At 47.1% G+C, this 23,140-nt stretch overlaps 1 protein-coding gene across 2 annotated transcripts in view; it reads right to left on the bottom strand.

Moving 5' to 3' along the window:
* SUFU (SUFU negative regulator of hedgehog signaling) overlaps nt 1-23,140 on the bottom strand; it is a 92,953-nt gene that overhangs the window by 8,581 nt on the left and 61,232 nt on the right. For both annotated transcript variants that reach the window (XM_009277821.1, XM_019471734.1), the window contains exons 8-10: nt 16,903-17,037; nt 15,273-15,411; nt 1,715-1,783 (exon numbers count right to left, since the gene is read on the bottom strand). In XM_009277821.1, coding sequence (XP_009276096.1) covers nt 1,715-1,783; nt 15,273-15,411; nt 16,903-17,037 — 343 coding nt within the window. The remainder of the gene's footprint in view (nt 1-1,714; nt 1,784-15,272; nt 15,412-16,902; nt 17,038-23,140) is intronic.

Raw genomic sequence — 23,140 nt, 5'->3', positions numbered from 1 at the left:
GTACGAGGGTAACCTGCAGTTGGTACCCATTGACCTTAGTATGCTGGGCTGGTGGTTCAGGGTCTGACCCATGATCTGGGGGCATGGCAGGAGGATCCTTCATAATAGTGGCTACCATAAACTCCCACTCTTTCTCCTCTAGGAAACATAAACAGCCCAAGTCCCACTTATGGTTGTTTTTTTTTAAACTCAAGCCCTGCATATAGCTTGCACCATATAATCTAGTGGCCCTACACTGCCCAGGGGATTCTTCTGAGTTTAATGTCTAGGGTATGTGAAAAACATGCTAAAGATACTCAGACAGATCATTTCACTGAATTTCACTTAACACAGGTGGCTCTTTATGCAGCAAAGGAAAGACTCTCCTTGCAGCACTTCGTTCCACCACATGAGTATCATCAGCAACAGCCAGTGCTGCTGAGGAACGCCTTCAGTTGGCCCAAACTGGGATCCTGCAAATTACAAATCCTTGGAGGAATCTGCATGCTGAAAGATCACATTTCATCTCAAGTATTTTCCTTTTTATAAACAGGAGTGGTTCCAAAGCAATCCTCTCGGAGAAGTCATCCTTTGCGCATTTATTTGTTTTTCACTTTTTAATTTAGCAAAGTCACAGTAACTCGGAACCAAGCGCCCGGTCACTGTGCCAGGATCTGCCATGCCCATTGCCTCTGCCTCTCAGCGGAGAGGGAAGGAACATGAGCCGTCCAAAGCCTTAACTAAAGGGCCTTCAAATCAAAGTGCTCCTGGGCTTCCATGTCGCCAGCAAAAATGAGCTTTGGATTAGGTTTAACTGGATAAAAGCTGGCCTGAAAGTCACTGCACAGCCAGCAGCGTGCTCCCCTCACTCACACAGTGAAGAACACCCTGGCATTAAATCAACTCTGGATTAAACAATTAGAGCCCTGAGATTTTCCTGGGGGGAGGGGAGTAGGGCGAGGGATGGAAGGGCTGCTCTACAAGCCAAGGAAAGTTTCTTTAGAGTCTGCAGGGAGCTGTAAAAAATGGGATTAAAAATATTACATGTCATTTCTGCCACTGCTCTTTGAAGTCAAGCAGAATATTTATATGGCATGCATGGGAGACAGGGTGTTAAATGTTCCCCAGGAAGAGCTCACATGGCAGGGGGAAGTTTAGCACCACACAGCAAAGCTTTATAAAGCTCCCTCGGCTGCTGCTATAACGCTTCCAGGCTGGTGATGGTCCTCTGCACGCCATGCAGGGGCAGCAGGTGAAGGCCAAGTAGCACATGTGAAGAAGCCTCCGTCTGCTCCCCAAACCCAAAAAAGGAGGCCCCTACAACAGATTGTTCAGCAGTAAAAGTGCTGCCACCGCTTTCAGCCTTTCTGAAAGCGGGGAAGGTGACGTGCCTGGAGCTGCTGCCGAGGACACTATGCACGGCATGGAGGAACCCCTGCCACCTGGCCCAAGGGCTGCACCGCTTTGATTTGGGGCACTTGGATACCACGTTGGGAAAGATGCTGGTGGAAAGGAAATGCAGAGACTCCCTTAACACCCATCCCTGCCCTGTATTTCTTGCAATCCCTTCTCTCAGTGCCTTAGTTCACAGCAGATGTGAAGGCTTAAACAAGACCTCAAGTCTACGGGGCAGGGCTGCAGCCTGCGAGCTGAGGGGAGGATCAAAGGCAAGCTGCAGGACGGGCTGAGCTTTCTGGGACGGTACATGGGAGATATGGGAATGGCGCAGCCTTACTTCCTCTGGAGAATTCAGATCTTCTAAATCTTCCAGCATTCTCTCTACAAACTCTTCGGTCAATAGGATCTGCAAAAGAAATACAGTAGTTTACGCCTTTACGCTCCTAGTTTCAGCTAATTGCCAAGAAACAGAATGACTTCTGCAGAGAGCAGACTACACCAGCTCACTCCTTTCCCCATGTCCTTCTTTCCCGCAATACAAAGGTTTGAGGGCAAGGAGCTCCTAACTTTGCCTCCCACCCCAACCACCGCAAAAAAAAGTTAAAATTACACAGCAATCTTTTTTGACCCTCAATTATCTTCCTCAGTCTAAAATTAGAGGCTCAGCTTTAGACAGACAGAGTGGGGAAGGAGGAAAAGGGGTCAAGAGAACAACTGTTGGAGAGACAGTGGGAGACAGAGCCGCTTTCATCTGATCCATTGAAGTTAAGCTCACAGTTTAATAAGGAAACAGCAGCCTGAGACCCATACAGAGCTGGTGCTCTGGGCACGGGGAGGGCTCTGACCCGAGTGCAGCACATCGTTCAGATGAACCAGATGCTGGGTACGGGAGGTGCTCCCAGAGGTGCCCGTGCTAGGCACCTCCACATTGTATTGCACGTGCCCATCCCGCGTGCCTGTGCTGGGAAAGCTTTGGCTCATCTCAAGGCCAGGCTGGCAAGCACAAAGTGGCCCAGGAAAGCAGCTGCCGATGGGTCAAAATTCCCAGCTGAGGGCCATGACTTGGAGCCCCCCAAGTCACACAAACCAGAGACACCGGGGGGAAACGAGCCCCGGGAATTCAAGGGGAGGAACTCCCACCCACTTTAAAAAAGCACGTGATAGCCAAAAGCAAACACGTCCTGCCTCTTTTCAGAACAGCCGTAAAGGCCAGAGCTCCAGGCAGGCCAGCTGGCTTGGCACAGGAGCAGAGACGGCAGTGCGGGACCAGACAAACATCCCCACGCGGTGAGGGGGCGTTGGAGCAGCATTCTTGGGAGTTAGGTTGCAGCAGTATCTAGCAGATTATTCCCATTTCAGCCTACAGGTTTGTTTCTTCCCCCCTGCTCCTCCTTTTCCTTCCTTCGCTCCACCCTTTCCTCTGTCTCTGGCATTGCTTTCCATCCTGAAGCAACCACCATCCCCATGCCCCCTTTCTCACCCTTCCCTTTCCCTGTTCTCCCCAGCCATGAGCTCCATGCTCACTCCCAGAGAAGGGATGACTCCAGCACCAAACACTGACAGAGCTAAGTGCCCAGCCCCACTGCTCTCCGCTGTCCCCTCCAGTGCACGTCTGGAAGAGGGGCAGCCAGGCTGTCCCACCTCCATGCAGGAAGCCACCTCCCATGCCTGCCAGCTCCTTGGTGCCAGTAACATCAGTGGGCAGCAAGTGACCGCCAGGATGCCATGGGCTGTTTGGCAAGTGGAAGCCTCTGGGCTCCATTTTGGTAACACACAAGCAGGGCTATTGGACAGAAAGAGAAAGGGAAGACTCTGGTCTGCCTTTCTTCCTTTGGTTGGCAAGAGAAGAGATCCGAAAACACCAAATCCAGATCCGAGAGCTACCAGGTATCTGCAGTTCTTTCCCCTTCAACCTTGCCACTCTGCTGCCATTGCACACATTTCACAGGGGATGAGGGAACTGCAACCTCCCCTCTCCACCACATTCCCCTCTTCGCTTAGCTTCAACCTGCAGCAGGCTCCAGGCCAGGATTTATGACCGAGCTGCTCAGCATGGATGCAGGCACCTCCATCAGGCCTCTCTGATCACACCTTGAGCCTGAAAAAAACCTGCTTCAGCTAGGAGCCAGGAGCTTGCTGCTTTGGACAGGACTCTGCAACCTGGCACCAATCCGCAGACTGGCAAGCTGAGAAACATTGCACTGAAACACGCAGTACCACCGCAAACTACTGCAGTCTCCTTGCAGGAGCCTGCAACTATTCTGCCTGTTGAACTGGAGACACTCGTTTGTTGACTGTTTGCAGGAGGAGGAAGCTGTCTGTCCGTGTCGGAGGCAGGAGGGCAACCCAATTGCTCAGCTCAGAAGGAAGAGCTGGGTGGGGAGCTGGGGCTCTGCACGGAGCAGATCGGTTTCTGCGGAGGTGCAGCCTGCAATGGGGTGAGGGAATGAAAACAATTTGGCAGACATCAAAATCTACAGAGCAGCCGGAAAAAGGAGGAGGAATTGGTATTCACAGCAATCAGGCAAGGAGGAAATGAATATTCAGCCATCCACGGATGAGCAAAAATGCCAGAGGTTGGGATGGGTGAGAGAGCAGGAATGAGGAGCCGCAGCTTTGGCAGGGGGACTAGAAGACAAGCGCAGCAGGAAGACCCCTGGGCGCTCCCAAGGTGCCAGAGGCAGGAGAGAAATGGTAACCACGTGTGCAAGGCAGCCAGCTGCTCTGAGGCTGGAGGAAAACAAGATAGGGTGTGCAGGGGTAAACAGCAAAGGGTGGAGAGAGTGAAGGGGGGGACAGGTCAGGTGCCAGCTAAGCCACAGACCCCCAGAGTAGGGACAAACCTACGTGGAGCACTGTGGCTAGGACTGACCTGGGGTGCAACCCCCTGAGATGGCTGAGCCCATCTGCAGCTCACTGCCCCCCCTCAGTGAGTTTTGGTTACCCAGCTGAAAAAAAAATCCCAAATTCCACTGATTTAGTGAGCTGAACTGGCTCCCTGAAGGTCTGACAAGTGGAGTAGGACAGGAGTCCACAGTTCAGCTTTCTCGTGGACTGCGTCTGTGGGATCAAAGCAATGGCAGCCTGCTCTATGCAGCGCGCTGAGAAAAGATCGCAGCACTGTTCTGCAAGCCCTGCATAGACAGTTAACTTTGGTGGAGGGCAGGCATCGCAGGCTGCAATGACAAACTGCTGCAGTGACATTCACACAGCGTGTCACTCAGAGCCCGTCCTCAACAGCCCGAGTCAGAAAAAAAACATCCCAAACCCTACCACCCCACACTGCTGGGGAGATCTGCTCTCCTTCCTGGAGAAGAAGGGAGTCTCCGAAGTGCAGGTGTGACCAAATGTACAAGCAGCCATGTCCCTCGGCACTCTTGAGCTCCCTGAGGATGCAGGGGGAAGGCATGCGTCGGCAGTACACCAGCTGCTGAAGAGGGCTTTGAAGCAAGAAGTATTGCCATCCTGGATTTGTGTCTAGACAAGATTTCTCCTCTTAGAAGTAGCCCAATCAAAATGGCCCAAGAGCATTAAGGCCTGTGCTCATAGATCAGGCTGCCACCCCCACCTGCAATCAGCAAAACCACCTTCATGCTGCTGAATGCCTTTGATCCTATGGAGAAGGATGAGAATAAATCCAACCCCATCTCAGCTTCCCTCACTCACAATATTTCAGGTTTCCAGTTCTTGTAGCATGCCTGCTCCTGCACAGTATGATACCCCATTACATTAACACGCACACGTTACATGTGCATGATATTAAAGGTGACATTCCCACCAAATAAACATGACAGACTGCCATTGCTCTAGGCACCTAATTTAATTTCCTCTGGGATTTAAACCTTAGAAGCTCAAATTAAACAAATAGGCCCTGTTCACTTTATATTTCAGACCCGAATCTGGAGTTTTCCTCCGATGCTGTTAACTGATCTTATCAACAGGACACTGCACAGAGATCACAATGATGAAGCAGCTTATTCCCTTCCCAAAGGAAAACAGAGCCCTGCTGTTGTGCTGCAGCCATGGGAAAAGCTGACGCAATCCAGAGGGCAAACGAAGCCTTCCCATGCGCACTGAACAGGCCTTTTCTCCCATGAAATCTCTCGGCTGGTGTTGAGGAAGCAAAGGAGCTCTCCTGAGCAGCAGCGGGCATCCCAGGTGCCGCAGCGGCCAGGTGCTCGCAGCGCTGTGTTTTCACAGCTCTGTGCAAACAATCCCGCCGGCCCAGCCTGCCGAAGCTGGTTACAGGGTGTAGCTCAGCCTTTGTAATGGCTGTTTGCAGTATGAACAGGGAACGGCCTCGCCAGCCAGCTGCAGGTATCTGAAACATCTCCTTCAGTGCTGCACGGTCCTGCTCGCACCAGGATCTCCCTGACCTGACCCAGAGAGGCCCGGACACGTGCTATCCCATTACTAGCAGATCCAGTCTTCATTTTCTGTGTGCTTTGCGGCTCTGTGACTGTTAGTCATGCTGCAGATGCTTGGAAGACGATGACTAGCCAAAAGATAAGTCCCTGTTTTCTATCACAGCCACCTACCGCACAACTGAGGTCTGACGTTTGGGTTCTCACTGCCTCACTAATAGCTGCATGTGTCCAGACATGTTACAAAATACCAGGCTAGGCTGTCTTATTTAGGTGGATGTGTTCAGGGAACACACCGGCTGCATGCATGATGTCTCCCTCTCGTGGCAAGTCCCACCTGAGCTTGCTGAAACCTACTTCTTACCTACAGGGCTTACCTATAGGTCAACTGAAGGAGCTTGTGTTGAAGCTTTCGGTGTTGAAGCTTTCATACCCGCAGATAGTTGAGAAACCTGTATCGTGACTCGTTACAGGTACGTGGCTGCGAGTGTATGAAAACAGGCGAGATCTAAAAATGTACCCAAGGTCATGGGACTCTAGACCAGTTCGGCTGACTTTGAAAGCAATCGGTTCTTAGTAAAACATTAAAGACTTTATAGTCAGCTTATAGGTACCACCCCAGAGTTAACACCCCATCTCTCACTATAGGGTTCAACCCTACCACGAGGGCTTGAAATTCCCAGCTCAGGAAAGGCTGGCCAGGACCAAAGGCCACACCAATGTTGAAAGCCTGGCACAGCTGGCAAGTCTTTGATCGAGGAAGACCCTCAGAAGCTGAGCTAGGAATCGAGCTGCAGCTCTGTCCAACTTCAAGAAACATGCTTTGTCCAGGGCAAGACACAAACGATTGGCCCAGGGACAATTAAGCAGGGGTGCTTTTACTGACAATACCCAAAATTTTCTTGCCTACCTAGAAACAAACCAAACAAGCCCACACTTTGCCCTAGTGCTTTATTTGCATTAAACACTGCCACTTGCTTTTCTAGCAGGTTTGTCAAAGAAAGGAAACCATGTTTTATTAGTTCTGGACTTAGTACAAAGCTGGCTTGTACGGCGCAGCCAGAGAAGGTGGGGACACATTACAATAAACCCCTATGTAAACCATACCAACCCTTCTAAGAAACTGTTCATCCATCCAGGTGCTATGCCTGGAATGGGTGGAGCAGCTGTACCCTAAGCCACATGTCATCTGTTACATCTGCAAACATCCAGCAACTTTTCGAGTCCTTTGCCCTAAAAATGTTTCAGCTTAATTCCTGTCAACAGCACAGCAAAAAGTGAAGTTAAAGTGCATCAGCATTTCCCACTGAAATTAAACATCACCAGTAAAACCCCCTGATGAATCATGCTTTGTGCCACAAGCGTCCCCAAGCCCATCTCTCTGCTCTCCCCTTGGCTTGGTCTTCTTTGCACTGCTTTGCTTTGACTGCAGGTGGTTCAGGGCAGAGGCCTTGTCACTGCATCTTTCTACATCACGCCCAGCCCTGACAGTGTCTGGGAAGGCCACCTTGCTGCCTGAATCCACCACAGCTCTCATTACAGCCTCAAAGGTACCAGTATTGCAACAAACACCTTTGATGGGAAATTCCACTGTTGCTCTTCCAGGAGATTCACAGCTCTCCTTGTAAAGGAAAAACATCCACTCACAGATGCCTCAGGGACCCTATTGCTTCACACCGCGATGTTACAATCCCAGAAGAGGAAGTATATGATGATGCTGAAAGATTTTGACCTTGTGGGACCTCTCCATGACATTCCCAACTGCAAGGCTGATCCCAGGGACCTGGGCTCCTCAGAGCCCAGTCTGACGAGATCCGTCTTGCAGACAGGGCTGCTTTGAGTGAACACATAAAGTTTGGCTCAGTTAGGGAGAGGGCTGACAAGGGAGCCAAGACAACAGGCAATACCAATTCTTTCAGAGTGAAAAAGCAACGGAAGAACAGGCGTTTCAGGGAATGCTCCAAGTGGGTGGAAGAAAACCTACACAAAGTAGCCAAAATGTAGTTTGAGTAGCAAGGGAGGGGCATTAGGTGGCAGGATAGTCAGTCAGCTTAAGAAGGATGAAAGAACTTGACTCATCCAAAACTAGCCTGGACAAAGTACTAGAGAACATGCTGCAGGAGAGTTGATACGGGGAGGATTGTGATGACCTAACGGGACATTTCTACCCTAGTGTAAGTTTCTTCCAGTGTCTCATTCAGCAGTGAGGTAGAAGAACACAAAGGGATAATGCAGTGAGGTTTTGGGGAGTGTTTGGGGAAGACGATAAACTTACTGGAAAAGTGTTAGCTTAGATTTCCTAGACCCGCTCAAGAATTTGGGGGAAGCCACCCAAAAGATTCTGAAAAAGTTTTTCTTGGGGTAGATGCATAAAACTGCTTTGGAGAAGAGCAGGTTGTAGTTGTGCACGACTTAAACCAGTTTATGGGTGTTGTCCTTAAACTCACCATGCTAGGCATAACACATCTATTCAAGTTTGGGGAGACCAAAAATCAATCCCTATCTCTTCAGGAGAGGACTCAATCCATAGCTGCCACTTATAAGTGAGTATCTCAAGCATCAGAAACACATCTATTCAAGTTTGGGGAGACCACAAATCAATCCCTATCTCTTCAGGAGAGGACTCAATCCATAGCTGCCACTTATAAGTGGCATAGCATCAGAGTAGCTCTTTCAAACATTGCTTTGAACCTCTGCTGCTGCCATTATGCCAATGTGCATAAATGATTTAACATGTGGTACAGCAGAGAGAAGAACCAGATGTGCTCATTTCCAGGGGAATGTCCTAACTCTACCAGAACAGAGTCATTCTCTTGTGCTCTCTGTCTCTGTGACTAATTCAGTATTTTATATGATGTGGAACAACTCCAATTGGATGAGCCGAGGAAGAACCAAAATACCTTATAGTTGTGGTGCCCATAAAGCCAAGAAGTAGAAATAGGGGTTCAAATAAAAGGAAAAGAATAAAATATGAGTTTCTCATATCCTACACGAGTGTTTTATCCTTCAAATATTGATTAGAGAAGGCGAAACTTCTAACAACTCCAGCTCCATTCTGCAAAACAAGATTTTTTTTTTCCTGTTTTTATTGAAGAAAACCTTCTATTTCTGGTTTCATTCAACACAAAAGGATTTTTTTTTCAGCTTTTGGTCTCTTTAAGGCTTTTGTTTCAGCAAGAAAAACTGAAAATATTTAAAGATTGGGCTCAGTCTGATCTTCTTTCCCAGATTTTTCACTTAGGTTGCCAAACCAAAAGAATGGATCGTCCCCCATGACCCTGCTCACAGTAATCCCCCCACCTCACCCACCGTGACTGCCAGCATAGATAGCACATGTTGATAGCTCCTGAATGCTGGATGCTTCCCACAGCCTCCATGTACCTATCCTGCCTACAGGCACATTCAACATTTTCTATGAGAAGTTTGACCTTGCTGTCCTAAGCCTCAACTTATTTTTCCATGCTGGATGCCTTGCCTCAACTTATTTTTCCATGCTGGATGCCTTGCCTCAACTTATTTTTCCATGCTGGATGCCTTGCCTCAACTTATTTTTCCATGCTGGATGCCTTGCCTCAACTTATTTTTCCATGCTGGATGCCTTGCCTCAACTTATTTTTCCATGCTGGATGCCTTGCCTCAACTTATTTTTCCATGCTGGATGCCTTGGTTTTGATTTTTTTAAAAGGTTTTGAGGGAAAAAGGAATCAAGTTGTCTTAGAGAGAGGTATTTTGGAAAAAGTATTTTTTGACAGTACTAACAAATGCGTATGATCATTTTGCTGCAAAGCACGAGAACTACCCCTTACAAGAAGGGTGACAAAGATTAGCAAAAAAGCGCTCTGGAGGTCAAGGGAAAGTCTTTCTCCCCATCGTGAAAATGCTTTGCCAAGTCAGAAGCCTCTGAAAGTCACTTGTTGTCCATAGCCTTTCAGAGAAAGGCAGAAAAATGTACTGAAGAGCCCTTCTTCACTGAGCATGTCCCAGCCCAAGGCAGCTCTGCCCCAAACACAGGGCAGAGGTAGCTAAGGAGTAGTTTTCCTTCTGATCGTTCCTCTGAGCAGCGAGGGATTGCTATGGCACCAGGCACATCAGGACTAAAGGCAGGGAAACTCTCCGGTGCTCTCAGCAATTCTGCTGGAAGTCAGGCCGTGTGGAGGAGGAGGAAAAGGAATTTGCCAACTTGCATGAAGGGGAGGAGAGGAAAGCAGAGACGGGCCAGGATGAGGGGAAGACAGAGACACAGAAAAACAGGATGGAGGGCAGATCAGAGGCCAAAGCCAGAGGTGACACAAAGGGCAGGGAGGCTGGAGGAGAACCCCATTTCCACAGCCCCAGCATCCACATGCTGTCTGCTGGATGTTGTGAACCTACTGGCATGGGAGACAAGCAAAGACCATCCTCCAGCAGCGGCTGGTGCCAGAGGATAATACCCCACCGACGCTGTGAGCTCCTCAGCTCACGCGGAGACACAGACCTTGTGCTGAGAATTGGAGGGTGCCAACTGCAAATGAACCATAGCCTCCATCTGCCTAACAGGATTCGTTCTGAAACCAAGTAAATTACCTGGAAAAAAACCCTCTACACTCAGAGACCAACAACATCGGGCATACAAAACTTTGGAAATGGCTGCACAGGGATTGCCTGCCCCATGCTAATTTGGCCCCAGCATATGTCTGCCAAAACAAATCTGTAATCACAGGATCGCCTGCCGTTTTTCTCCCACAAGACCTCTGCCCTGCTCAGTCCTCAGGACAGTTCTGCTCACTGAATGCAGCATTAGTCATCATTTCTTTTCATTATCATTCATGTTGTTTCCCTGTTCCCTCCTACGCTCTTCCCCTTTATTTAGTACGCTCCATCCGACTACTGCCAGCATGGATTACACTGGAAGTACCTAATCTTTCTGTCCTTACCACTCTCACAGCCTCTGATACGCTCAGCCTCACATTTCTGCGAGGCAGGGAAGCGCTCCTCTCCGTGCAGCAGATGGGGGAGGGAGGCTAAAAGAATCTAAGAGACCTAACAAAGTCACGGAGAAAACCTGCAAGAGCAGGGAGCTCAACGTGGGTCTTCGACTCCCAGTCTGACCCCCTACTCCAGAGAGATCCTTTCTCTCTCCTGACCTGCAAGAACAAATTTTAATCTCTTCCTGAAATTGTTTCTGGTGTTCATCTGTGGAGCTGGAATGCTTGGCAAGCACTGAATTAATCTTCACAGGATGACTGGAAGAAGGTTTTCCTGAACAGACGGGGGGAAATTAGTGAAAAGAAAACTGAGTCTGAACGTCCACTTCTTGCGGGTGCCCATCTCAAGACTTGCAGGTCCCCATTTTCCAGCCCACTCAGCCCTGCAGGGTACAGTGGTACCCACAGAGGAATTCCTCCCAGCCTCCTCCTGCCACTGGGAACACAGATCAGACTTCAGGTCTTGAGCTGGCCACCCAGAAAACAAGGAACACAAACTCACTTGCCACCTGAAAACATTTTAGCTTAAGACTCTGGAATAGCATTGAGAACGAACAGAGTAGTAGAGGCAGGGACAGGATCCAATTCTCCAGGGCAACATTTAACAGGCTTTGCCATCAGACTATTGTGATTTTTCTGCAATTACCTGCCTCATTCACTACACACCTTCTAATTTTGACAAACGAATGAAGTGGAAGTCCTATAGGCAAGAGTCTACTTTACTCCACACTCCTGATTCATCCCCCAAACACGCTGCATCTTTGTGTGCTGAATGAGGCAGGCATGCTTTGTAAAAAATATATGTGATCCTTCAATTAAATATAGTATCGAAATACACATGTGTAACAGGGGCAAGGCTGAAGTGCAGAGATATTTCTTAAATTCTGTGTGCTAGATTTTGCAGTTAACGAGGACTCTAACTACAGGTTTGTTTTTACTGCACTGTATTGGCTCGTATGTCAGAGTCTGCAGCAATATCTGATGCGTAACATGTACGTTGCACATGATCAAAGACTTGAGTGTCATCTTCTTCCCTAGAACAATGACTGCCTAAAGCAGCAGGAGCAGAAATTATCTAAAGGTAGTGTTAAACAAACCTCCTTCTCCCCAGAGGGGAGAGTAAGCAGTCCAGGTGAGCAAGGTAGGAGGGGAGAACACTCTGCTTTGTGCTAGATGGGCAAAGAGCTCCACATAAAAGCAGAGGAGCTTTGCAGAAGCATGTCCTGACTCCCATCACTGGAGACTTAATGATGGTAATTCCCAAAGGATGATGCATGCTGACAGGCTTTGACACAAACTACCCCAGGATAATATTAATATGTATTAAAGGCTCAGGCAACTTTATTGGGACAGGCTTGATCAGTAACACATTTCAACAGAGTGTCTCTATCATCTGCCGGAACATAAGTAAGGGAGGGAGGGAGAACACACGCACAACCTCACCTTGCTTTGGATAGGTTTAGAGACAAACAAGGTTGATCTGTGATGAACTGCACGCTTGGCACAGCTCAGATGTTGAACCAAGAACCTTGGACACTCCACCACAAATACGAATGTCACTGTGAGGCAGTTAATGTCAGAGTCTGTCTGCATGATCAGCATCCTTAACTCTCCAACATGGGGCCAGACACCTCCTGCACAGCCTTTCTCTGTGCATCTGGAACATCTACCCCTTGGAAAGGAGAGGAGAGGTGCTTAGGAGGCAGTGTGGGGGCTCTGCTGTCACAGCACTGGGGGAAGGGGGAGTGGAAGAAAGAACCGCAGAAGCCTTTGATCATGTGTAATGTTAATGCAAGTGTTACACATCAGAGACTTTGCCACGGTAACTAGCATATAAACAGGAGTCTAGTGTTAACAAGGAGGACTTCTTGAATATGTTTGTATGCTTCTGAGTCAAAGCAATTTCCCTATTCAACAATACATGACACAGTGGAAGAAGTTCAGAAATAAACCAGCCTGACATGCTTAGACCTTTAATAGAATTTAGCTTCTTAGAACTAATTAAATGTTACTTAAATGAAAAAAAAAAAAAAATCCAAGTACTTGGGAAAGGTGCCAATTTGACAGCTCTGGAGAATGAAATAATCTAATCATCCCCAGAGCATGGGCAGCAGCAGGACAGGCTTCCCCTACTAACATGCCTCGAACGTGACCTGGAAAGACTGTTGATAGAAATGGGGCATACAATCTCCGTGGTCTAATGACTCCTTGCCTTTTCTGCTGAGACTGCTAAAACGGCTCCTGCCGAGTACCAGCTGCAGTGGTGATACGGACACCTGTCTGGTAGGAATGGCACTGGGACCTGCCAAACTCCTGTCATCTGCTAACCCTCCACTGGAGCCCAGTGACTCTCAGCTCATTGCTCAGCCCAGGCAGCGGGGGCTGATAGACTGTGCAGCAGCTCTCCAGCCTGTCCCACCTTGGACATGCTCCACTCCAGCCCACGAGATGTAAACAGGAGGTACTGTGTTTAGTCTGCAGGTTTGGGCTTTCACTGTACCAAAGCTCAGGCTCAAGAGGAGTCACTCTCTGGCTGCTGCAGAGTTGAGGCCAGGATTTTTCAGGCTCTTATTCCTCCCCTAAGATAGGGAAAAAGTCCACGTGAGGAGATGCCTGCCATCTCTCTTCCTCTCCACGGTCCCTCCATTTACTTGTCTTTGCAACAAGCCCGTGCATTGCAGTGATATGCTTTCAGCCACCAGCTCTCCTTGGAGCTCATCGCTGTGCCTGGGGTCCCAAGCGAGGGAGGAGGAAAATCCTCTCTGGGCCTTGCTGTGAAAGCTTTGCAGGGCTTGCCAACTTGGCCAGCCCAGGCTGCAAGGGCCTAAACCAAACACAGCTCGCCTCCTTGGAAATTTTGTGCACCACAACTTCTTTTACTTCTGAAGTAAAGCCACATGAACCTCCCCTCCTCTGCTCCCAACACCACAAGGGACTGCTGAGCACAGATCAAGCCTCCCATTGCATATTAAGCCAAGAGCCTCAGACACTCCCACATGTATCTCACACAACCGGGTGCTCCTCCTCTTGTCCCAGGCTGCTTTTAGCCTCCCCTCCTCCCCCACCCAGTCTGTCCTCCTTCATTCTCATCACAGGACGGGGCAGGAGCCAGCAGCAGAGCCAGTCACATCAGACGCAAAGATCTAATATGTTGACCCTGTGTAGAGGAGACAAGCAAGGGAACTTGCTTCTCCCTACCCCTCAGAAGCCAGCAATTCTCCATCTTTCCCTCCCACCAACTCCAAAAAACTTCCATAATTTTCAGCAGGCATGGAAGCAAACAGGTTCATAAGGGTTAATATTAGTTACATGTCTGAATGGTGACCTAATTATTGCCATTCTTCACTGTTTAGAGGTTACCTGACTACTCTACACATCAATACATTTGGAGATGTGATGTAAATGCAAACAAACACTCATGTTTGGAGTTAACACAGTCACAAGACCCTGTGTATCATGTGTTGGCAAGCACAGGAACCAACAGCAAATGACCCACCCTTAAACCTGACCGTTTGCTGTTAATCATTACAGGAGTGTTGCACTTTCCAGTCAGTACAATCAAAGCACACAAGCTCTTTGAAAATCCCTACACACAAGATGATTCTAGCCAAGATCAGCTCCTTTACAAGTCGTAGAGATTTCAAGGTATGATGTCCTCCAGACATATGAATACGGGCAGTGGAATGCCTTGAAAACAAGTCACTGGAAGGTTAACTGCAACACTGTGATGCTAAAACACCCCCCTGCCTTACAAACAGAAGGGGAGGCAGGAATGCCACAGTAACAGTGAAGGCAGAGATGTACTGCATGCATATAGTCCCTCAGAGATTGGCTTTTCTGCATAAACACATTCCGCAAAGCTTTTTTCTTTTCGCAATATGTTTATAACCATGAAGAAATTCAAGGTTAGAATAGTGCTATGCCATCAAATCATTAGTGCATCACTGCTCTGCAGGGCTGACCCTCAACACCAAGCAGATGGGGAGTTTCCAAGGAAAATCTGTGATACAGAAAAAACCTGGGTGCAGAAAACGTGTGGGTGCTTCAAGCAACCACGAGCTTTTGTAAAAGAATCAATAGGAAAGAGCTAAAACTGAAAGAAGCTGTACTCTCTGTGCTGCTCTCCTGGTAGGGATGATGTAAAACCGAGATCTTGGCTCTGTAGGATCACAGTCCCACAGCTTTCTAGCTCTTCCGCCCTGGCTCCATTCTTGTTTAGGTCATTCCACTCTGCCTCCCCAAATTCCTTTCCGGAAAAAATCAAGAGTAAATACAGCCTGTAAAGTGTTCGCTAACTCCAGGAAATGGACACTACTGTATTCACAGATGATTTTTTGAACTTTCCAGCCACTGCTTATCAATTTGAGTTCCATTAATATAAATAGTAACAGTTCACCATTATTTTTTGAGTCTGTAATTACTGAAAATATTATGCAAGAGCTATGAGAGAAGTTGTGGCAGAAAATACAGGTTTGTTACGCTTTTAAACCACGTAAGCCCTTAGCAGGATCATTTTTAGGTCACAGTAAAGGAGGAAGGGGGAGAAAAAGGAAGGAGGCTCTCTCACTTGTAACCAAGGTCCGTGTGCTGCATAGGGGTGCTCTTCTGTAGCAAAGGCTCCTTCTACTCCTGTTGATACAAACGTGATTGCTGTATCCCCTGTAATACTTTTATATGTAAAGTGCCGTCCATGTAAGAGCCTTCCCCTGGGGAATAAAATACATGTGCGTGAATTGAGAGGGTGTGAACAGCATTCACCAGAACGATGAAGATACATCACTATAGCTTCTGCCATCAGCACGGGAAACCATTTTGAAGGCAGCAACTATTAATTTCTCAGGAATATATGAATGATTTGCTCCACAAAGCAGGTCACAAGCCTCCTTCTGAGGCAGGGAGTTCCCCCTTATCTCCCCCCCTAATCTCAGGGCCTTGTTACAGCACTAGAATACATCTAAATCCCACTGCATGCCTATCCCCATGATGAGGTGCTGATGTATGTAAGGGCAGGGGACTGCCACTCTTTCAGTAAGATGAAAACTGCAGAAGAGAATCCAGACTGCACATCATGTAGGAATGTGAAGACGCATTTCTAAGCAGGCTCATTGGTGGGGCCAAACTTACCTACTGTGACAATACCTAGTAATCCATTTCCCTGGTGCTTGACAAATGTAACCTGTATTACTTAAGCAAATGCCTAGAAAATATACGTAATGACCATCTTCTGTATCACTTCCCTTTTTTTCGTTCAGTGCTTTCCACAGGGAAAATCATGGCTCTGGTATTTAGGCTCAGAGCATGTGTGACATGCATGCAGGGCTTCCAACATGCAAGGGGGAAAACTTCAGGTAAGATACACAGCACCTAACAGAGTCACAGTTGCTTGATGAATTACTGCTGGTCAGCTGAGCTGTGGTAACTGATCAGCACAGACTGTTCACACATTTGTGATGTAAAATAAAACATGTTCGTGTTAACTATCCCATTGGTTTCTCAACAGGCACAGGCGAGTGTGCACCTGCTGCTGATAACTCTGATACTACAGACATGTAACTCATTAAGCTAAAGTAACTCGATCACCTGCAATCATTTGTCTCTACCCCACAGTTCATCTTTATGTTAAGGACTACGTTTGCCACAGGCATTTTTAAAAATAGTGCTGACTGAAATTGTGGAAACCTAGAAAAGTCACTTACAGCGCTATGCACAGCCTGAACCTTCAAAAGACAACATGTAGAGTATGCACGCAATGTTTTGTTCCTTCAATCATGCAAGTGACATAATTTGTCTAAAAAACACTTGCATACATAAACTGACTGCAAACAGGCTTTGCACAACCACTTGTGTCTGAGTCCATAAGCCAGAATTAACAACTTAAGAGTGTTCTTTGACAGAATATAGTAAAACATCCCTTCTTTATCACAGAGTTGCCAGCATTAGACTAATAAAACCCCCCCTATACTAACCCTATACTATTTCAGCACTCAAAATATGCTGGAGGACATAAAAAGAATGAGAAACAATCTTACCACGACGAACACACATGCAAAGAATCATCTGTTTCTAATGTGTTTTGGCAAAATACCTCAACTCTGGCCTTTAAAGACCCATTGCATGCATGTCTGTATGGTGAAACAATGCCACAAGGCAAAAGCGGCATGTTAGCGCAAGCTGAGGAGGAGGAAGACTTCACTCACCTTAGACAGAGAGGAATGAGAGCTCCGGACTCCTGGTTAAATTTCAGGTGTACGCTCTCCAGCTGTCTTGTGCGGATTAGCTCATGAGGAATGATAGCTGCTGAGCTCTCACTTTCTAAACTGTCCTTACGGCTTCTAAGAGAAGAGACAAAATGCATATATTTAGGTTCCCAGTGCTGTGTGCTATTTCTGCTGCGTTTCAGAGCAATTGTGCAAATATTGAAGGACACAGGAGCAAACTATTACAAAGACACATCTGGGTTTCCATCACCCCTACAGACACGCAGCCTCCCTCAGACTACCAGTCGCAGCATGCAGCTCTTCATCTTGATTTGATGACCTAGGATCTGAATTGGTGCACACACATGGCGCATCCCTTCCCAGCATACAAGAAATAAAATTTCTGGGAAGAACTGGAGCAAAACTACACTCTCCAAAACCCCAAACCACTATAAAATGGCTTGGAAGAATTACTAGGTGTCTCCTCCCTCCTGCTTCTGCTTTATCTTCAGGATTTTTTAGGCAGTGGCCTGCAGGAAAGATTTGTCTAGTCCCTTGTGCCCTTGCTCAAATATCTTTGAGGTCTGAGGCATCCCTACAATTGTCTCCAAATCATTTCTTTTCACAGTTCAACCAAAAGGTTTTGAGAACACTCCGCTTCCACCAGCATCATGTGCAACAGCCAAAAGATGGGACTCTACATGTGACGAGTAGGACATCCGCAGATTGCTTTCCCTTGTAAGTGGGGCTACTTTAAGACAATGCAGCTTTGCTTTCTTATTTATTCATTCATTTCTGCAAGGCCAGCATATTGTGAATCTATGACTAAAGGTTATGTTGTCACATGATTAGGAACTTTGCCAGACAGAATCCTGGTATATCTCAAAATACTTGACCATAAACACTTTATATGTTCAAAGAGCATCATCGTAATCCCTTGCTTGATAGTCCAGAACAAAGAATGAAGGACGGGGAGGGTTACGATTTTTGCAGATGACATGGACTGATGTGATGTGTCTGATATGTGATTTATATTTTTGTGACCTGGCATTCCACATGAACTTGATAAAGAGAAGTCTTTGTTAAGATAGTTTCTATAGTACAGAATCACCAGCGGAGGGGGACGGAGAAAGCAGGAGGGAGCTGAAAGATGCCATATTGCAATGTGGTTCCGTCGTGCCAGACAGACCAAAAGCCAAACAAGGCTATGGGGCTGTGGCTCCATTTGGGAACACTGTTAAAACAAGCCTGGATCCTTCCTCCACCCAAGCGGAGCCATCTTTAACATACATCTGGAAATAATTGTAAAGAAACAGCTTGACCCTCATGAGCTGACTTAGATCACACCTCTACTTGATTTTACATTTGGGTGCTGTCCCAAAATTACTCCCATCCACCACACACATAGTAATACAGTTCAGCATGGCTTCCAAAGCAGATCAGCCTATTGCCTCTGCCAGGTCACCTAGTCCCAGGTGAGTCTTTCACCCAGGCTGCTGAGCTGCCCACTCTGAAATGAGGATACAAGCAAAACTGATACCTCACAGTGTCTTCCTGCAAATACCCTGCATGGCCAGGTCAGAGACATGCAGGAAAAAAAATCAGAGCAGCTCAGCTCCCCGCAAGATAAAAACTGTAAAATGTGTACCATGTTCTGCCTTAGCACCACGCAAAAGCAATAATGGACCCAGCAAGGACACAGTAGGTCAGGATACAGCTTATGCATAGGGTGGGCTGATGGACTGACAGTCAGCAGAGTGTCAGCCTGGTGGGTTAACCCTGAAGCAAAGACACAACATGCTTTGTAGTCTATAGGTGGCACTTAAAGCTGTGTTTAATCTACTTCAGCAAACATTTTACAGCTCTTTGTAGGTGGGGTCTTCAAAGAGTGGAGTAAGCCAGCATTTTGCAGGCTGATTACCTGAGAAGCACAGTTACAGTTGATTAATGATCAGTTGACCTTAAGCTAAGCTTTGCCTCAACTTCCTTATCAGATCTTATACACACAGTGAGCTGTGGGAAAGTCAGCCTGAGGTCTACCACTTCCAATCATTCATTTATCAATCCCTACCAAAAGGGTCAGCCATTAGCAACGCATGATTTTCAAGCAGGCCATAAGCTTGCACTTGTTAAATGCAGTTCCAGAGTTTACGCACCCTGAAGCAGATCAGGAGTTTTACAGCAATGTTATTGCTACAGACAAGAGACTGTGCCCTTCTCACCTGGACTACCTAAGTGCGCCCAGCACGTCCCATAACACAGCCTCCCAGGCAATCACTACTGCAGGTTCATGCTTCGGAAGGACAGACAGCCGCAGGACAGTTCCCCATACCCCTGGGCTCCAAACCTCTCGAGCTGAAGGTGGCTCTTTAGGCTCCCACCGTGCTAGCCAGTACAGCTGCTAGCACAATGGGGCCGCAGTCCAGAGGGGAACAGCCTCCGGTTGTTAATGCAATAACAGGAATGACGACAATATTCTGGAGGCAAGGGGCAAAGCTTTCTAAGTCTTATTAAAAACAGCAAATGCTGTTTGTCATTACACGCTCAAGAGAAGATGTTGACTAATGTATAACTATCAAACGGAACTGTCATGACTTTAAGGCTGTCAATAATTATGACTTCACATTAATAAGTAACCAGCCCTTCTGTCAAAAAGGTGAAGGAGTGAAGCAAAATGGTAGTTAATACTTTGAATGACATGAAATTATTAATCCTTTCCACAAAACTTTTCCAAAATAGTCACGGTCTCTGTGTTTCTTGTTTCACTTTAGTGGAGTTCACACAATTTCGTTACGGGCGAAACTCCAATAGCAGAAACCAAATAACCTTCTATCTAAGCTATACCCTTCTAAACCAGAGTTCTCTGTGGTGGGCACTTCTGGACATGTTGTGGACTGCGCACAACACAAGGCCACAGTGCCATCACTTTCAGACTCTGGAACATGTCGCATGACACAGGGACTCGGCAAGACCCATTAAAATTCTCCCTTTGGGAATGGAAATCCTTGTGCTGACCTTTCCAAAGGGTGATGGCCCAGATGAAGGGTCAGCAGGACTTCTAGGTTGTTATTAATAAAAAGTTCACGTCGTAACATGCTGCCATCCACAGCTTGTAGTTTTCAGCCTCAGAAGAAAATGTAGAAAAAATTTGCTTTCTAACACTAACATCCCTGGTTTTACGACTGTCAGTTACCCGTAAGCCTTTGCTTCCTCCACCCCATCACCAAATAAATCAGCAGCAAAAGCCAGTGGAGTTTTATTTGTTATGACTAAGATCTAGCTGACTATCATGTAAAATGTTGCAAACTTTGTCTATTCCAGATTTAATACTTCATCCAACCCACACAAAAAAATTCATGTTTCTCAGTGTCCAGAAAAAACAAGTCTGCAAAAGCCAGGGCTGCTGGCATTAGGAAAGGCAGTAGATTTAAATGGAAGCAGCATGCCGGAAATGCCCCAGTTTAAAGACTGCACATCTCGTGTTTTGTGAAACAGGAGGGGAGCTGGAAGAGATTAAAGCGCATTTCCCTCTGATTGGGAGCTTGTGGGAGGTGTAAACGTGGGCAGTTGTCAGATTAATTCTTTAGATGATTACATTCTTTTTGTTTCTTTAAAGCTGTTTGTAGTTGGGTTTGATGTCTCCTGTTCTGGGCAAGTGTATTGCTGCAGTTACCAAGGTGACTTTAGCTGACTTTCAACTATTTTTTCCAGCTTCAGTTTCTACCAGTAGTCTGCTTCTGCACAGAGGAGAGAAGGAGGAAATTATGTTTGTGGGTTTTTTTTATTTTTAAATCTCGTGAATGCTGATTAACAGTCCATGAACTTAACCAAAGCCATATTTTTTTTTTTTTTTTTTTTTTTTTTGAGAGAGAGAGAGAGGGGTTGTCAAACCATTGCAAAGGTGTCCCATGTGGCCTGCAGCTTCCCCAGACCTCTGTCAACAGGGAGAAAGGGCCCGAGGAGACTACACGTCCCAGCGTGCTGTGCTCCTTCTTGATGTGAGCGGCCACACGCTGGAACCTGTAGCCTCCCTGGAGCTCTTTGTATTAAAGATGAGGGTGGCTGCAACCTGCTTAATTTTATGCCAATTAGCAGCAGCCCATGGGGATCTTGGAAAATCGCCAATGCAATCACTGGGTTGCACAAAGTTTGGATGTCCCCTCCTGATGTCATGTTTATAGCAACCTCTTCTCAAGCAACCCCACTGGCAGTTATTTTATGGGATTCAAGAATAACCAGGTTGATCGGATTAAGAAAGGTTTATTTATTCTTGCATTTGTGTTTTGCTTTATGATCAGAGCGTTTGATCTCATGGATCTGTCACGGAAGGAGGTCTCAGTTCCCTTCCAAGCTCTGCCGCTGACATGGAGCATAGTTTTGCTGCATTTCCAAGTTACCCTCCCAAGTACCAAAATCACAAAGGACACGCTGGTAGAAGCTGGCCACGGCAGGGCTCTTTGTAGGAGTGGGTGCCCACTGCATTACTAACCTGAGTTACAGTCACTGCTCCTTGCTTCCTTGGTACAAAACCCAGCACCGTGAGTTACCAAATGCAAACCATTAGTGCAAGCTCACACAGCTGGGAGAGAAAGGTTGGACCACTTTTTTTTTTTTTTTTTTTTTTTTTTTTTTTTTTTTTTTTTTTTTTTCTTTCTCCTTTCTTCCCTTCCCAACCGTGGCTATTTCAAACCTCCTCACTCCCTAATGAAGATACGGTCAAAGATCACTTAAGTGCTGGCAATCTTCCAGTGTCTTTCCCACAGTTTCCCCTGAAGGGCAAACCAGCAGTTGTGGGAAAGAGCCCTAAGCATCTTGGCACACAGAGTTACAGGACACGTCACAGACACAGAGGCAAGTGCAGAAACGGGGAGGACACGGTTACACAGCTCCTGCTGTGGTCACACTGAGAAAAGGCTAGCTCGAGTGCTCAGACCTGGGTGCTCATCATCCTGGTTAAACCGGACGGTGAAGATGTTCTGTGTGCATTTCCTGGCACAGAAGGGCTCCAAGGACAATGCCAGTAGCAACAATCTTCTTGCCACTCACATATCCCTTTTGAAAGCTGCATAATAACTACTGTCAGTGCTTGCAGGGGCCAGACTGTTCCAGACCTGCAGCTGAACTGGGATTGAGAGATTTAGGCTGTGTCACTGGCACCCTGCAGACTCATGGGCAAAGTCAAACAACTCTTTTTATGCTTCAGGTTCCCTGACTGTAAAACTGAGACATTTTTCCACGTAGGGGTGTTGCAAGGATTAAGTGAATGTTTGCAAAGCACTTTTAGATTCTTAGATGGAGAAAGCTATGTAGAAGTGCAAATTATTAGCATGGTGACCGCTCTGCACTTCTACTGACACTGTTTTTCCAGATATTTGCTTTCCTAGTTCGCAGGCTTGTCACCCAGCACTCAGCCTCATGCTGAGAGACACTCCCTAAAGTATATTGCCTCCCCCCATTCAGCATTCCTTACTCAAGCAAGACACCACTGAATGGCGTCTCGATGAGAGAGCATGCCTAAATAAGCAGGACTGGATTGGAAACTTACTGCTTAGTGGTTGCAGAATCAGAAAGTCTAGCCAGAACTAGACAGTTTCAGAGAACACTGAAATGCTCCCCTTTATGTAAAAGTTTGCCTCCAAGAACTGAAGACAGGAAACCAGCTACACAGACAACAGCTTCCCTCTGCCCAAGTAAAGCAGCAATCAAAACCCAGTGCAACGGGCAGAAGCAAAGTGCAGACTTGCCTCGAAGCAAATCCTACATGTTGATATTACCATCAGAGCTTCCTCAGAAATGCTGCTCAGATGGAGCTTGTTAATGTGCATTAACCCAATGCTACTCACTGAAAGGAGAAATCGGCATGCCCTATTTACCAAGCGAGAGGAACTACATGGGCAGTGAACTCCAGTCCCGCAAGCGGTGCCACTGTTACTCATGCGCTCCAAACCAGGCACACTGCGTCAGTCTGGGGTTATCCCGGGAGGACTTCTGGAGTGACACAACTCCTCCCTCTTCCCACAAGGGAAGGGCAACAACCTGAGATGCTCAGGGTGCAGTGCACCAGAAGGTCACAGCCAGGACAGTCCTGCCAGCCCCACCTGCCGGAGGGTTGTTCCCTGCTCTGTTTGCCAGGAACCTGCCTTCATTTCCCTGCACAGCTGGGAACTGTTCAGGGCTCGATGGAATTAGCACACAGGCACAGAGCTACCATATGTTCAGGTTTCCCTAGACTCAACCT

The sequence above is a fragment of the Aptenodytes forsteri genome, unplaced genomic scaffold, assembly GCF_000699145.1.
Source record: "Aptenodytes forsteri isolate BGI_AS27 unplaced genomic scaffold, ASM69914v1 Scaffold15, whole genome shotgun sequence".
Classification (NCBI taxonomy): domain Eukaryota; kingdom Metazoa; phylum Chordata; class Aves; order Sphenisciformes; family Spheniscidae; genus Aptenodytes; species Aptenodytes forsteri.
Note: the sequence above shows the minus strand (reverse complement) of the source record. Positions and strands in the feature narration are given on the sequence as shown.